The following is a 17,287-nucleotide window of genomic DNA, read 5'->3' as shown; positions in this document are numbered from 1 at the left end:
AGCCTGTTAGAACCCTCCACCATGTTCACCAGGGACGTCTCAGGCCTGAAAAGTTCCCTAAACAGAATTTCTCCCGAGTCTGACCTTCACTCTCAGCTCTCCTTGGTAGTGAAGATGCAGGAGGCACTTGCCATTCTCCAGACATGGGGCCTGGGCCTGGCTAGCTCCCCTTGGCACCACCTCTCACTCCAGGCCTAAGGAGGCTAGACAAAGCATAGAGGCTCCTTCTGGGTGTGGATGCATCCTCCTGCCCACCCTCCATCTCTGCTTGTGGAAGGCTGAATAGTGGTCCTTCCTCCAAAGATGTTCAAGTCCTCATCCCCAGAATCTGAGAATATTTTACTTTATATGGCAAAAAGGACTTGGAAGATATGGTTAAATTAGGGATCTTGAGATGGGGAGATGATCCTGGATTATCCCAGTGGGCCCAATGTAAGCACAAGGATATGTAATCACAAAGTAATCCTCCTAAGAGGAGACAGAATTAGAGAAAGATGTAAGAATGGAAGCAGAGGTCAGAGAGAAGAAATACTATGCTGCTAGCTTTGAAGATGGAGGAAGGGGCCATGAGCCAAGGAATGCAAACAGCCTCCAGAAGCTAGAAAAGGCAAATAAATGGATTGCCCCCTAGAGTCTCCAGGAGAGACTCTCCAGAAGAGGCCTGCCAACACCTTAACTTTTAACTTAACCCAATGAAATTGATTTCGGACTTGTGACCTCCAGAACTGTAAGATAACACATTTGTGTTGTTTTAAGCTGTTAAGTTTGTGGTAGTTTGTCACAGCAGCAATAGGAAACATGTACAGTGGCCCTGCTGCTGGGCAGCATAACCTGTTCTCCTAGAAGCGTAAGGTCTGTGAGAGAGGGGAGTGGGGAATCAGAGAAGACTTCCTGGAAGCCCCTGCAGTCAGACTGACGTAGGTTCCTACCGTAGTTCACTTATGATCTGTTAATAATGCATTGTTTACAGTGTTGCTAAGAATTAAATGGAATAATACTTTAAATTACCTATTACTACCTAATTAACCACTTTTTAAACTATAAGTCACATCTCTTCGTGGGTTTACATTCATTCCTCCATTCAACAGGTGTCACTGAACATCCAGTATGTGCCTGGCACCATGCACAGAGTGAGCCTGCATCCAATGCAAGATCCAAGCATTTCTCACCTAAGCTGCCACTGAGCTTCCAGTCAGTCCAGTGCTCAAGTTCACCACCCCATCCTAAATGCAGGCTCTTACACTTGCCCATTCACATGGTCTCGTCTCCTTGGTGGACTAGTCCCAGCCAGCACCACCCCTTATACTCCCAGGCACTGTTTCTGCAGCTGCCAAGAGCTCTGTCATCTCTGCCTTTACCCCGAGCCCTGACAAGTCCCCAGCCCACTTGGAGGATAATATGCTCCCTCTGATCATATCTTCAAGCCTCCGTTTTCATCCCATTCTCTTTTGTCTCTCTGCATCTCTCTCCCTTTTCACCCTTTTCTTCTTTGAGCTCCTAAACAGGTCCTCCTCATAACCCGGAAAGGTCTAAACTAACAGGAGAGCTAAGCCTTAAAGTCAGTCCAGAGGCAGGTAGGAGGGACCAAGAATGTGTGCTTACCAGGGTTCCTGGGCTTCTCTAGTAGTGAAATGGAGTTTAAGGTATTGAGACGGGATGTCTAGGCTACCTGGAGTTCCCAGGCAGCCCCACTCACCCACCTCTGCAACCCCTCAATACCCTCAGATGCCAGTCCAGCTGAGCTGTAATCCCCTGACTTTGGAGCTCCCCGACTCCACAAGACCCAACTGGATTTCTCTCTCATCTCCCACCGCTATCCCCTGCTTCTCACGTCCAGGTCTGGAATGTTGAGTTCTGCCCCCATGATGTCTGGGCCTACTCGCCCTACCTTCCCAGAAAAATAGTTGGTCCAAGATTGATCTTCCTTATATCTGTGGTCCATATTAATGCACCCTTTACCCAGTCCTGGTCCAGGGTCTCTTTCCTCAGAGCCTGTGGCTCTTTCTCTAAATACCGAGCTGCCTCTCTAGGGTGGGGTAAGAACCTATTAAAACAGGGAGAAAATTGCTTTCAGATCCTTTGGGCTTGGGTGGTGACAGGGTGGGGTGGGGAAACAGTCTGGTCAAGTGATGGAATTGTGGGTGGACAGGCTGGCAGGCAGGCGATCTGGGTTCTTTAACCTGAGCGTTGTCACAGATTTACCATGGGTGACACTGGTCAAGTCTCTGCCTTCTGTAGGCCTGTCTCTCTAACCTGTCTGTGCAATGAGAGGGCTGGTCTTCTTTAAGGTTATATTTGAGCCTGAAGGTTTCACCCAGCTATTCCAGCAATGGTGCATAATGGTCACAAGAGGGCGGACAACCTCTTCAGCTCAGAAGTTTGTAGATTAAATGAATAAGAAAGCTTCGAAAAGGAATACAAGGGTTCCACGTGGAAAGGTAGTTACCCATAAGTCACCACAAAATGGCAACAGAGTCAGGGTATTGGGAAAGGATATTTGAATTCCCAGCCTGAGGGGAGCTCAGGAGCCCCAAGACCCAGAGGGGTAAGGAGAGGGCTGGTGGGCAGCAAAGAAGAGACTTAACGGATATTCTTTAGAGATTTCAATCACTTTGAGAGGAGAGGAGGAAATGTATTGCCCCAAAAGGATTGGGGTGGGGGGTTGCAGAACCAGACTTGAGGAGTTTAGGGGAACTGGAGATAATCAACTTGGCTTCCGTCCCTTCCTCAGCATAGAATGAAAAGTAGAGAAACTGCAGGAGTTATTCCAGGATTTGAGGAAGACTCCTCCAACTCACGAGGGCACAGCAAATAGGCAAGGATTACCTGACATCCTTTTTTCTCCTTTTTGCCTTCCAATAATCTAGTTTCAGGGCCCAGGAAAGACAGGGACCAACATAGGGGCAGTTACCTGGGGTTCAAAGAGTTAATCTCCAATAATTCATACTCTGACATCAGCCACAGCCTTTGTCCCCACCCTCTCTCTGGGCCTGTCTCCTCCCTGAGCCCCAGGTTGGCAGGTTCCCTGAGTCCCTCCTTTGGTGTAATTCACTAGGGCCCTGGGACCCAGGCCCAGAGCCAGTGCCCTGCTCCCTCTGCAGGTCCCGGGAGTCTAAAGCTTGCTCTAAGGGAGGAAGGAAAGCAGCCTTTCCCTCCTACTCTCCCCCCTCCCAGGATGTGGGCCCTAGGACCAAAGAGCCTCTGTCTTTCTCTGCCACACCCCCCATTGTAACCCAGACAAGGGGATTCGTTGTGTCCTGGCCTCAGGCAGGCATCCTAGTAACCAATGGTGGAAGGTCTGGGGCAGGATGGGGGCAGGGGAATCACAGGATCTGAGAAGATACCTCCCCCTTTCGGAGATTCTGGTACACCCCAAGCTTCTCCTCCCTCTGGCTCCCATCAGCCTTGGAGAGAGAAGGCTGAGGGACTCATCTGCATATAAAAGGTATGAGGCCCAAAGTGGAAACCGAGAAGGTGTGGAAACACAAAGGCTGAACCTCCTGACAGACAGATTTGGAGCCAGAATACAAGAATGGGGGCAACCCAGGGACAGAGTAAGACAGGGGACTGTGGCAGGGCAGGCCAAACAGACTTTTGAGAGCTGTAGTTGGAGGCTCCTGCCAGTTTCCTCCCTAAAAGCACAGATATAGGAATGCTGGCAGCAGACAGGCGTGTGGTCAGAGAGGAAGTGAGAATCCCTAGGATAAAATGAGAACTCCCTGTTTAAATACTAAGAACCTCTCTGAGAAGAAGTACAAACATCTGACTGAGAAACTTTCCTGCGAGGAGGGTGGTATGTTCCCATTCACAAGAAGTAATGGTAGGGAGAATAAGTGATATGGTCTCACTTAGCAGCAGGGGCTCAGACACCCCTATACTGACCTATCATCACTAAAAGACTGGTACAGAGGAAAGGCTAATCCATCCTGGCAGGAAATGACATCACTCACCAGGCAGGAAGGGGTGGCTCTACCAACCCCAAAGGCTTCTGGGAGGGCCAATCCATAGAGGGTTGGCCTTGAATGTCCATGTCCCTCCACAATCCTCCATCCTGGCCAAGAGGGGAGCCAAGGCTCCTAGATGTTGGGTGAGGCAATTATACCCCCATCTCTTCATCAGTGATCTCGCAGGGATGCTAAACCATCAAATCCCAGTTGGGAGGAAAGGGGAAGAGATACCATCACACCTGGAGCCACAGGTCAAGCCTCTAGAGTCAATGTATCCATGAAAATAGCTCTAGGGACCCAATAATTGAAGGATAAAGGCAGAGCCTCCCCAGGGACCAGAGAGATGGTGAGGCCAGGTTTCCATGGTAACTGATCTCAATGCAGCCTCTTCCTAATCCCAGATTGAGGGAGAATAAATTTGAGGGAGACCAGGGCCTAGCGATGAAAGAGCCATAGGAGAACAAAAGGGTGGAAGAGTTGTTACAGGAAGGTCACATCATCCTGGCACTGGCCCCAGTACCAGTGGGTCTCAAAGCCCAGCTTGGTACTCTCATCCTCTGGTGGCTCAGAAGGTCCACCTTGGAGCCCCTCCCCTGGGGGCTTCCACACAGCCCTCAAGCTTCCTAGCCTGGTGGCTGTCAGGTCCACCTCAGTCCTGGCCCTCTCCCCACCGGGTATAGCCTTTGCCCAGTCCATCTCGGGACGGGGAGCCCCGGGGGGGCCCTGTTCATCCAGCTCGCTGGGGGCCACTGTGTCCAGGAAGCTGCCAATGGAGACACTGTCCAGCCGGTCAGTGGAGCTGGTGTCTGGCAGGCTGTCCCAGCTGCCTCGCCTTGAACGGCCTGGGCTCCCGCCTGTCAGGCTATATTGGCTGCTGGTGAGGCTGCTGCAGTGGCTGGTCAACGTCCCCCGCTCCTCCAACAGCCAGCGCACTGCCTCAATGCCCTCGTTCAAGGTCACCAGCTGCTGTAGGATCTTCACGTCGATGGCTCGCAGGTAAGCCTAGGGGAGTGGGAGAAGGAATCAGTTCCAGGTTCTGGGCCACAGGTTTCCCCAATGTTTCTAGAGGCCTCTACCTTGTGATCTAACCAACTATGCTTCACTTTCAAGAAGCATGGAAATAGAATGGTTTGGAGTATAGGCTTTAGAAGCAGAGAGACTGCTGTTTAAAATCTCAGCTCTACAACTGATTAGCTATATGACTGTGGGCAACTTTCTTACCTTCTTTGAGCCTGGGTTTCCTTGTTTGTGAAATAGGGTTAGGTCACTCACTGCACAGGGTGGCTGAGAGAATTTTGTGATGTTGTCTTTTAGGCACTGAGCACTGTGCCTGGTACAGAGTAAAATCTCGGTAAGTGTTAAGTATTAAAATCCAATCCTACTGAGATTTGAACTTCACAGATAGGGTATTAACTATTGAACCAGTCCAGATTCACCAGTAAGACTTAGAAGCAGTCATCCAAAGAGTAGCCTGATAGGCGGCCAAGTGTTAATTGGGAAGTAGACTGGGCCAAAATGAGGCAGGAGCTGGGGGGGTAAAGAAGGCGCTAACCTGGTCCTTCTTCAGGCTGTTGGTAGCAGCTGCTGTGGGAGGGAAGGGTTGGCTAGAGCTTCAAAGGGTCAGAATCTCACTGGCTGGGGATTCGGGGCTTCCCTCCACTATACACCAGTCTCCTTGTCTGCACTGGGAGTAAGTTTGACTTACTGGGTAATCTCTAGGGTCCCTTCTAGCTCAGATGCACTGAGTTGTCTTCCCCAAGCACAAGTGTGAACTTGTCCCTCCCTTGCTCAAGAACCTTTTCGGGCTTTGCACTGCTCTTAGAGAATAAAATCTAAGCACTTTAGCAGCAGGTATTCAAAAGCCTGTCGTAATACAGCTCTTGCCCATCCCTCTAACTTCACCTCTAGCATATTTCTGTGGGAACCCCAGGTCCTGCCACACACAACTTTTAAAATTTCATTTTATTTAGCTTTACTTTTTTTTTTTTGGCTGCACTGTGCAGCATGTGGGATCCCAGCTCCCCGACCAGAGACCAAACCTGCAGCCTCCGTAGTGGAAGCATGGAGTGTCAACCACTGGACCGCCAGGGAAGTCCTAGGTTTACTTTTTTTTTTTAAATATTTATTTATTTATTTGGTTGCACCAGGTCTTAGTTGCAGCAGGCAGGCTCCTTAGTTGTGGCTCACGGGCTCCTTAGTCGTGGCTTGCCAGCCCCTTAGTTGAGGCTTGCCAGCTCCTTAGCTGCAGCATGCAGGCTCCTTAGTTGTGGCATGTGAACTCTTAGTTGCACCATGCATGTGGGATCTAGTTCCCTGACCAGGGATCGAACCTGGGCCCCCTGCATTGGGAGTGCAGAGGCCTATCCATTGCGACACCAGGGAATTCCCTAGCTTTACTTTTAATAAAAGTGATAGATGTACATAGATTAAAGAAGCAAACACTTCTCAAAGATTTATTATGAAAAGTAACAGTTCCCCCATCCTAGTCCTAAATCCCACTTTCCAAAGACAGCTACTATCGCTTTTTTAGCTGTTTATTTTGGTACTTACCTTCTAATTTCCAAATAACTACTTATTGATTTTTAAGTTTTAGGTATTTTCTATTGACTTCACACACAATAGAAGTTTAAGGATTTAACTCTTTCATCCTACTCCCTACTCCTCTGCCATACTCATACCCTTCCCATCTCCCCATATGCCCAATATATGCAATAAAATTAATTATTCAGCATTTACCTCATTAGGATTTGGAAATGCTATTCACAGCTAAGCCATACGGTTTACTATGGTTACTTTTCCTTTCTTACAACTTTAAGCTTTCCTTTTTAGATAATAATAATTATTACTACTGCTACTATTTTGCTTAGTTTGGTATATCATTATCAGTAAGTCTTCCCTAAACTCTCTCCCTGTTGTCTGAATTTCCATCTCAAGGCTTTTAAACACAACATATGTTCTATCTATTCCATCTTCTTACAGGCAGCTCTTTAGGAGCCTTCTGATCTGCTCCAATCTGTCCCTGCTGCACAACTGTCCTCCAGAGATCTCCCTTCACTATCACCTTGGGGATTCAACTTTGCCTCTCTCCTGAGCTGGATCCCTGTTTCCTGGATCCCAGATCTTCTTTATTGATTACTCCTTCATGTGTGTGGTGCTTTTCCTCCAGTAGCTTCCTGAGAAAGTCTGCATAGACTATACCTGCATAGGAGGTATATTTGTTGAAGCTTCACATGCCTTTAAAATGTTATTTGCTCCTCACACTGTTGACTGTTTAGCTGAGTATAGAAATCTAGGTTGAAAATAATTTTTCTTCAGAATTTAGACCATTGTTCCATTGTCTTCTAATTTTCAGTGTTACACTTAAAAAGTCTGATGCCATTCTGATTTCTGACTTTTTGTATGTGACCACCTTGCCACTCTTTCTAGAAGTTCTTAGGATCTTCTCTTGGTGCCCAGTTTTCTAAATTATCACAGTAATTTGCCATGGTGTGATTCTGTTTTCATCCACTGAATTCATCACTTGTTGGGCTCTTTTAATCTGTAAACTCAGAGCTTCAGTTCTGGAGATTTTCTTCAATTATTTCATTGATGATTATTTCTTCTCCAATATATGTTTTTTTGTTCTTTCTGGAAATACCATTATTTAGATAGAGGGCACCCTGAAAGTATCCTCTATTTTTTTTCTCTTTCATCTCTCCCTATATGTATTCTAGTTTGTGAAATATTTCAACATTATCAACCCTTCTACTGAGTTTTTCATTTTTTTCCTATCATGTTTTTATTTCCAAGAGTTGTTTCTAGTTCTCTGAATGTTTTTTAATAACTTCCTGTTTTTGTTCATGGCTGCAATATTATCTCATCTCTTTAAGGATATAATTAATGATTGTTTAAGTTCTTATCTTCCTGAATTATCTCCATTTTATTCAAGTTGCTTTTTTCTGTTTGTATAGGTCTATATAGTTAAAGGGCTTCATCAGATGTTTTATAATCTTTAGCTGCTGCTCATACTTCAGCGTGGTCTCTAAAAAGCTGATTGGAAACTCTCTGTGCCTGAGGCTTGCCAGCTCTGAACCTCACTAAGGGTTATTTTGCTAGGATGTTTGATTGGGTAAGGCCTGTAGGTAGTACCTTGCATGTGTGTTTTTTTTTTCTTGGGTTCATCACATTCATTATATTATACCCATCTAGAGAGTATAATGTAAGCAAAGCTGCCAATGTTATGGGAGCCAAGTAAGGCAAAGGCTGGGAGGGGTATTAAATAGCATTTAGTATTTTTTTTTTTAAATAAATAAATTTATTTATTTATTTATTTATTTTTAGCTGTGTTGGGTCTTCGTTTCTGTGCGAGGGCTTTCTCTAGTTGCCGCGAGCAGGGGCCACTCTTCATCGCGGTGCGCGGGCCTCTCACTATCGTGGCCTCTCTTGTTGCGGAGCACAGGCTCCAGACGCGCAGGCTCAGTAGTTGTGTTGCACGGGCTTAGTTGCTTCACGGCATGTGGGATCTTCCCGGATCAGGGCTCGAACCCGTGTCCCCTGCATTGGCAGGCGGATTCTCAACCACTGCACCACCAGGGAAGCCCGCATTTAGTATATTTTAATTTAATCCCTCTTGCTCTCAAACTCTGCTTGGTGTCTCCCAACCTGGAGACCTTTGGTTCTATTATTTTTTAAATATATATTACTTGATAAATGTTTATTGAATTATTCAGGAAATAACTGCTTTAGTCACACCTACAATGATAAGCCAGAAATCAGACTAAGTATTTGTACACTGAGAAAAATATAGGCACTGGAATTAAACAGACCTGGATTCAAGTTCCAGTTTTGCCATTAATGAGTCATATGAAATTGGAATATTTTTTTCCCTTTAAACCATCATTTCTTCATTGTAAAAAGAGGATACTATCTAATTAAAGGTTTATTTTCAGAAATAGAAGGATCATTAACAGGCATAGCATACTGCCTGACAAGTATTCACTAATCAATAAATGGTAGCTATTTGGCTTTACATATTACTATGGTTAACTTATCTACTATGGCATAAGCACAGAAAATTTTCTACCTGAAATTATTTGTGTTTTTGGAAGAACATCACAACGTTTGGAAGAATATTTGTTGAATTCAATTAAACAAATGATTATTGGGTACCTGGATTTTCTAATAATTACAAAGATAATGGAGAAACTCTCCCTGCTTAACAGAAGCTTACAGTTTCAGTAAGGAGATGTGGACATAAATAACTCAAGTACCACAGACTGCACAGACTATTAATGACACAGGATAAAAGAGATTATCTTCAATTATTTCGTGCTGGGGACAAATTTATTAACAATGAAACCATGTAGTCCATGACCAAACTAAATGTATTAAACAAAACTTTTCATACTAAAAATGCTTCTCCTGCTTTGTTTTCTCCCCCCTTCCTTTCCTCTTTCCTCCTTCCTTCCCTCCTTCTCTTCCTTCCTGCCTTCCAGTCTTCTTCCCTTCCCCTTCCTCCCTTCCTTCTGTTCTATTCTTTCCAAAACTTACATTTCCAGTCTTCTGCGATGATAAAGGAGTTGTGGGCACTTGGTTGCCCAGTTGGGGAGGGATTCTTAGAGTACGATTCTTTTTTTTTTTTAGTAATTTATTTATTTAGTTTTTGGCTGCGTTGGGTGTTAGATGTGGCACGCCAGGATCTTTCATTGCGGCGCGGGCTCTTCGTTGCAGTGTGTGGGTTTCTCTCTAGCTGTGGCGCGCAGGCTCCATAGCACATAGGCTCTCTAGTTGTGGTGCGCGGGCTTAGTTGCCCCGCAGCATGTGGGATCTTAGTTCCCGGATCAGGGATTGAACTGGCGTCCTCTGCATTGCAAGATGGATTCTCAACCACTGGAACACCAGGGAAGTCCCAAGTATGATTCTTTTATTTTTTTTAATAAATTTTATTTATTTATTTGTTTATTTATTTATTTATTTATTTATTTATTTATTTATGGCTGCGTTGGGTCTTCGTTGCTGCACACAGGCTTTCTCTAGTTGCGGCTAGTGGGGGCTACTCTTCGTTGCAGTGCGCAGGGTTCTCATTGCGGTGGCTTCTCTTGTTGCAGAGCATGGTCTCTAGGCATGTAGGCTTCAGCAGTTGTGGCTCGCGGGCTCTAGAGCGCAGGTTCCATAGCTGTGGCGCACGGCCTTAGCTGTTCTGCGGCATGTCGGATCTTCCCGGATCAGAGATCAAACCCGTGTCCCCTGCATTGGCAGGTGGATTTTTAGCCACTCTGCCACCAGGGAAGTCCCTTTTTTTTTTTTTTTTAATATTTTCTTTTTTTTTTTAAGATTTTTTATTTGTTTATTTAATTTATTTTTGCCTGCATCAGGTCTTTAGTTGCAGCACGTGGGCTCTTCGTTGCGGCGTGCAGGCTTCTCTCTAGCTGTTGCACGTGGGTTTTCTCTCTCTAGTTGTGGTGCGTGGGCTCCAGAGCGCGTGGGCTCTGTAGTTTGCAGCACGTGGGCTCTCTCGTTGAGGTGCGTGAGCTCAGTAGTCGTGGTGCACGGGCTTAGTTGCCCCGTGGCATGTAGGATCTTAGTTCCCTGAGCAGGGATTGAACCTACGTCCCCTGCATTGTAAGGTGGATTCTTTACCACTGGACCACCAGGGAAGTCCCCTGAGTAGGATTCTTTTTTTTTTCCCAATTTTATATCACTAATATAAATGAAAACCAGTATTTTTTTTAAATTTATTTATTTTTGGCTGCGTTAGGTCTTCATTGCTGCACGCGGGCTTTCTCGGGTTTCGGTGAGTGGGGGCTACTCTTCGTTGTGGTGTGTGGGCTTCTCATTGCGGTGGCTTCTCTTGTTGCGGAGCACAGGCTCTAGCCGCATGGGCTCAGTAGTTGTGGCTCGCGGGCCCTAGAGCACAGGCTCAGTAGTTGTGGCACACAGGCTTAGTTGCTCTGCAGCACGTGGGACCTTCCTGGACCAGGGCTCAAACCCATGTCCCCTGCATTGGCAGGCGGATTCCCAACCACTGCACCACTAGGGAAGCCCCCGAGTATGATTCTTTTTTTTTTTTTTTTTAAACTTTGGGTTTATTTATTTATTTATGGCTGTGTTGGGTCTTTGTTTCTGTGCGAGGGCTTTCTCTAGTTGCGGCAAGTGGGGGCCACTCTTCATCGCGGTGGGCGGGCCTTTCGTTATCGCAGCCTCTCTTGTTGTGGAGCACAGGCTCCAGACGTGCAGGCTCAGTAATTGTGGCTCACGGGCCTAGTTGCTCCGCAGCATGTGGGATCTTCCCAGACCAGGGCTCGAACCCGTGTCCCCTGCATTGGCAGGCAGACTCTCAACCACTGCACCACCAGGGTAGCCCCCGAGTATGATTCTTAAACAGACATTCATCAACCCTTTTGTATTCAGCTCTATTTGCACACTCAGATCTAGAAATATCTGAGACCAACTCCTGAGACCTTTGAGGTGCAAAATGGGTTTCTTTTCAACTTTCCTCATTGCTGGCTTGGAATTCAGCTTTTTTCAAGTATACTAAGTTAGTTACTACTCTTCCTTCTGCTTTCAGCATCCAAAATTTTGTTCCTATCATATTCTCTCCTGTTCTTGTCATAATGGCTTCATGGCTTTAAAAATAATCTTTCTCCTGGCTTTTAGTGGAGTTTCAGGGGGGAATGGAGGTAAATACATGTGTTTAATGTGCCATCTTGAACTGGAATTCCCACTGACTTTATTCAAGGCACAACTCAAATGCCACCTCCTCTAGGAAGTCTTCCCTACACTTCCTTAAGGTGGAATTAAGCCATTCAGTCATGGAACAATATTTATTGAGTGTTTCTTATAGGCATGGCATTGTGTAGATAAAGCAAGAAAAGACACCTTTCTTGCCCTCAGAGAGTTCACAGTCTAGTGGGTAAGACAATAAGACAATGACACAAGCACTTAAAATTCAGTGCAGAAAATGCCAGGGGATGCAAACGCTGCACAGAGAGCTGTGGGTACCTAGAGGACCATAACCAGAGGAGTAAGGAAATGCTTCCTAGAATAAAGGACATGAGCTGAGACTTGAAGGTCAAGTGGGACTTAGCCAGACAAAGCCATGGAGAGTCATTCCAACCAGAAGAAACAGCTTGTCTTCTCCAGTTCAGTTGTGCCTTTCCAGAGCACAAATCTGACCATGTCACTCTATAATGAAGACTCTTCCAGGAAGTCCTCCCTGAGTTCCAACAGCACCTGTGCCAGAGTGGCTAGTCTGTCTCTCTCTTCCCTAACCCAGACTATGAGCTCCCTGAGAGCAGCAGGTCCTGCCCAGTTCGTTTATGGTGCTTAGCCTAGGATTGGGTAGGTCAGATTCAGTTCTATGATTCTCTTGCCTTTACTATCCTTGGTCCCTCTGCTGGTCCTAGGGTTCAGGGGGCTGGGTTTTATCATGTTGGTGGCAAATGAATCTGAGGACCAGATTCTATAGGCCTGTGACAGTGGGATTCCCTGACTGTGACAGCATCACTGCCCAGAATAGAAGAAAGCAAGGCTTTCTTGCCAGAAAAAGAAACAGTCATTTCACACCATCTCTTTGGAAACAGAAAGGGGATAAACAGCTCAGGAGAGATGCAGCCTCAGAGGCCACTCCAACCCAATTCTCTCCCCAGGGGGATTCAGGTTCCCCATTCTTCCCCTTAACATGTACACATCAAACCCTCTGACCAGCCCTAAGATCACAAGTATGGCTCACTCATGGCTCAATCTAAATCAAGCCCTGGGATAAAAGCCTACAGATCTCAGTCCTAGCTCCCTGGTTTTAGAATGAGATTCCCAGACTATTGTTACCCCTCTTTCCCCTCGCCCCCTCCCCCAGGAGGTAGAAAAACTGAGGCCAAGAGAGTCAGGGCTCTGCTCAAGATCACAAAATCATTCAGGAGCAGAGTCAGGACTTGAACCCATGCCTTCTCTCTCCTTGCCTAAAGCTTTTTCTCAAAGTGCTCTGTGGGGGTGGGTTGTCATAGCAACAGTTCTCTGGGTGGGAGGATTAAGTAGGGGAAGTTGCCATTGTTTCCCCTTCCCACAAATCCCGGAGTCTGTCTGGTTCAGTCAACTTTTGAGTAGGGGAGGGAGAGGCCTAGAGGCACTGATGACCTTGGCCTCAAGGGCAGGCCTGCCCCCTCCCTGCAGGAAAGCTGAGTGAGGGACAGTTGAAGGACAGTACTTAGAGGGCTTGGACTAGTTCTGCCACAAGCGGCTCCAGGGGAAACCCCCCTGCCCCACCCTTGTCCCCCTGGGTGCCACCCAGTGGGTAGGGCAGAGTGCATAAAGAAACCTAAGATACCTCTGCCGAGGAGGGAGAAAGAAATGGAGTAGGAATCCTTGGGGCACATAGGGAGCCTCTCCCTGTGCTGGACCCCAGAAGGCTCCCTCCCTTGAGTTCTGTGTGGGCAGCCTTGGGCCCCAAGCCAGGCTAGGTCAGGAATGCAGAGAGACCCAATCAAAAGTAAAACGTACCCCTTAAAGTTTATGAACAGGTAATCTCCACCAAAGACAGAAAAGAGAGCCAGAGAGACTAGGCATGGCTCCTCCCAGTATTAGCTCAGGCAAGGCCCTTAACACCTGCAAGCATGTTTGCTCTGTGAAATGGGAAAATAATGACTGCTTTTCTCACTCCAATGACATGAAAGGCATTTAATGCATCTGGCACAAAGCTGGTCTCAATGGTGAAGATGTAAAGTGTAGGCAAATCACCTGGGTTCAAAGCCTGGCTCTGCTTTTTACTTTCTGTATGACTTGGGCAGTTACTTAGCCTCTCTGTGCCTCAGTTTCTTCATCTGTAAAATATCACCTACCTAATAAATCTCTGTGAGGACTAAAAGAATATCTTGTAAAATGTTCAGCATGATACCTGGCACATGCACTTGGTGAAAGTTAGTTTCCAAAGCAAGACATTCTAAGTTAGCTCTTTCTGGGCCCTGAGCTAAAGTTTGTACACTGAGGCAAAGCCAGACCCCTCCCTTAGGTGGGCACAGTTACAGCCCTACTCTGGAGAATTTGGCAATAGCTTCCAAACTTCAAGGCCAAGTGCACATATGGCATTCAAATCCTTCCCCCAGGGAGCCTTTCCTGATTGCTTTGCCCACAAATCTCTCCTCCCAGCCTCTCAGGCTGTCAGGTAGCGCCCATGACCTCCCTCCCAAAGGCACCCCCTCCATACACACACACACACACACAGCTCAGCCTGGCACAGAGCTGGGCACAGTGGGGCTCCAGGAAGACCTGTTAGTTGACACACTCACTGTGGGCTCCTGGTTGTGGGCCAGAAAGTGGCTGGCAATTCCTCAGTTCCCTAGAATTGGCCGCAAAGTGGTGGCAGGTGTAAATCACCCCCTTCAACAGAACCAGGGCGCTAGGGAGCCTGGGAGGCTCCAACTGCCCTTTTGGCTCTGAATCTAGACCAGCAGCAACAGGGAAGGGGTTGGGTGCCTGCTTTCTCCTCTTCTCCCCAAGGAAGTGCAGATGCGATGCAAATATCCAGTGTACTTGGGGGTTGGTAGGAAGGAGACTGAGTCTGCAGTGATGGGACCAACACTGCAGGTGCTGCTACTCTGTGTCTGCTAAGGTTCTAGGAACTTTCAAATATTTTAAGTGGGTGTGGGGGAATGTTGGGGAAAGAGGATGTTTTTAGTGGCCCTAGCCCAGGCAGTTTTCACCCAAATCTCTTCTGTGCTGAGTCTTGTGGTGGATACTGGAGCCTCTGAGGAACAAACCCTGGGCCCAGTTTGCAAGAGGAGAAAAAACTGGTTGCCCTATAATGGTGGCTGGGGGCAGAGGTAGCCCCAAAGTGAGGGGAGAGGGGGAAGATTTGTGCTGTGCTAGGTTCTCAGTGCTTCCTAATCCTCACCTCTCCCCTCCCAATTATTTGGCCAAAAAAAAAAAAAAACAAAAAAACACCAACTGAAAAAACCCTGAGCCTCCCACCCCGAGTGCTCAGGGCCCATCAATACTCCACTCACCCTTCGTGGGGAATGCAATTAATGGACCCCAGGGCTTAAAGATAGATCTGATCGGAATCCTGAGGACTTAGGCGGGGGATTTTAACTCCCTCCTCTCCAGCCCAATTCTGGGGACGCGAGTCCATCCCTTCCGGCCCCATGCTGGAGACTCCGTGCCCCTGGCCCGTGTAGCCCACACTCACCAGCTCCATCCTCAGCGCCATGATCTTGTCCCCCAGGCTGTGGCCCGTGCTAGGCGCCCCCGGGAGCAGCAGGGCGCCAGAGGTTCCCGTCTCCCACTCGCCTCGCAGCCCGCGGAGCAGCCCTTCAGGGGTCTTCCTGCCCACCTTGCCCTCCACGTCTCGCAGGTCAGGCGTCTGGGACTCCGCAGTCCCCTCCATGCGGGCCTAAGCCTGAACAGGGTTGGGCGACCGGACGCCGGGATCCCGCTCCTGGGGGTCCTGCTTTCACAGCAGCTAGTGCAGAGCGGAACCGGTGGGTCCCCGCCCGCGCTGTGTGGGGGCAGGAGGAGGGCGCCGTAACACTCAGAAAAGCCGCGCAGAGGGTGTGTGTGTACATTCGAGTGCTGCGCACAACCTCTGGCTCCGGAATGGGTGAGGCTGGGCGATGCTGGATATGCACCTGAAAGAGCTCAGCGCCTTCTCCTGACTCTGGCTCCGGAATGGGTGAGGCTGGGCGATGCTGGATATGCACCTGAAAGAGCTCAGTGCCTTCTCCTGACTCTGGCACTGAGTCCAGCCAGGCACTCAGCAGGCGCCCAGTGAATGTTTGCTGAATGAGGTTAAGCATCCTCAGTTAGGGATGTGGGATTTTAAGGAACATTGGCAACAGAACTACAGAGGGTTTTGGAAGGCTTCCTGGAGTAGAGGAGCTGGATCTAAAACAGTGCTTGGAATTTAGCTAGCCACTGATACACACACACATCCAGTGTAGCCACTACATTTAGACTAAAGGAGCAACCAGTATTGAAGCTGAAGAGGGCTACATCATGCTTGATCTTGTAAACTGATGCTTCTTAAACTTGACTCCGCATACATGAATTATCTGCGAATTGTTAAAATGCAGATTACAATTCTGTAAATCTGGAGTGGGGCCTGAGATTCTGCATTTCTAACAGATTCTGCTGATGGCCATGCTGCTGGTCCAGGGACCACACTTTGAGTAACAAGGTTATAAAAGATGGTTCTAAGGTGCTGGGATTTTATTCTATGGGCAATGATGATCCCTAAAAAACATTTTATGCTTTGGCTTGATTTTGGTTTTTAATCCAAGTAATTCCAGCCCATGGTTACAGAAGGATTTATAATGAAAAGATAGTTACCGCAACCTATTCTTTCCCACCTCTAGTCCCACTCCCAGAGGCAACCACTTTCAGCTATTTTTTCCTGGTGTTTATACTCATAACTCCACAATAGACTTATACCACTATGTCTTAATTTTAAATATTGTCTACTGACTTCCTATTATGATAAATAAGATTTACCTCACACTCTGTACTTCCTTCTTCCATTGGCCCTATACATTTCTATCATTATTTTTTAGCTTGTTACCTTTGTAATTTTAAGTAACATACTGTTCCTTAGTATGCCTTGAACCATGGAAGGGTTTTAAATCAGAGGTTTACAAAACAGATTTGCCTTTTTGAAAAAATACTCTGGATTTTGCAAGGAGAAAGAATTAAAGGGGTAAAAATCTGGAGTCATGGAGACCAGCTAGAAGACAAGAAACTAAAATGGCCTGGACAGGGGCTGGTGGTAAGGTTGGAAAAGAATTAGACCTGAATGGAGGAGGACTCTTTAGGAGGTAAGATTGACAAGACTTGGTGACCAGTAACATTCATTTGTTTATACTGGCATTTGATAAATATTTGTTCAGAAAACGAATGATTTCAAAAAATATTATGGAGACTCTCCTATGTTCTAGCCATTGTATGTGGTACAAAGAATACAATGGTGAGCAAACAGACCTGGACTGGTTGCTGGAGAGAGACAAGGAATCGAGGGTGACTCCCAGCTGTTTGATCTGATGCCATTCATGAAGGAAGGGAACACAAGAAGAGGACTGGGAGTGAGAAGAGTTGATTCTAGCAGGAGTTATGTTGAATTGGAGGGACCTATGAGAATGTCCAGCCAGTAGTTGAACACAGGTCCACCTGGAGCTCAGAAGAAAGGCTAAGTCTGCAGATATGAGTTTAGGAATCTAGATGGTCGGAGAGCTCATGAGAGTGGATGAGATCTTCCGTGGAGAGTGAGTTTGAGGAGAGAAGAGGGTCAGGGAGGAACCCTGTGGGACACCTTTCTAAAATGCCTTTTTAAAATGTGTTGGGATTTCTTCTATTCTAACACATGCTTATTAGGAGAAATC

General features: G+C 47.0%; 1 protein-coding gene across 1 annotated transcript; it reads right to left on the bottom strand.

Annotated features, from left to right (window-relative positions):
* Positions 1-4,427: 4,427 nt before the first annotated feature.
* On the bottom strand, positions 4,428-15,303 carry LURAP1 (leucine rich adaptor protein 1). The gene is made up of 2 exons (XM_068537944.1): positions 15,106-15,303; positions 4,428-4,949 (listed from the first exon to the last, which is right to left on the bottom strand). The coding sequence occupies exons 1-2, from the start codon at positions 15,301-15,303 to the stop codon at positions 4,428-4,430; spliced, it is 720 nt and encodes a 239-aa protein (XP_068394045.1).
* Between the last annotated feature and the right edge of the window lie 1,984 nt (positions 15,304-17,287).

This window comes from Eschrichtius robustus, chromosome 3, assembly GCF_028021215.1.
Source record: "Eschrichtius robustus isolate mEscRob2 chromosome 3, mEscRob2.pri, whole genome shotgun sequence".
NCBI lineage: Eukaryota > Metazoa > Chordata > Mammalia > Artiodactyla > Eschrichtiidae > Eschrichtius > Eschrichtius robustus.
The sequence above is the reverse complement of the archived record's forward strand: the minus strand, read 5'-3'. Positions and strand labels throughout refer to the sequence as shown.

Bases quoted from the DNA above. Each gene is read 5' to 3' on its own strand.
- LURAP1 (XM_068537944.1), bottom strand. From the start codon at position 15,303: ATGGAGGGGACTGCGGAGTCCCAGACGCCTGACCTGCGAGACGTGGAG. The intron at 4,950-15,105 runs GTGAGTGTGGGC...CCACTCCCCTAG, and splicing joins TGGCGCTGAGGATGGAGCTG to GCTTACCTGCGAGCCATCGA.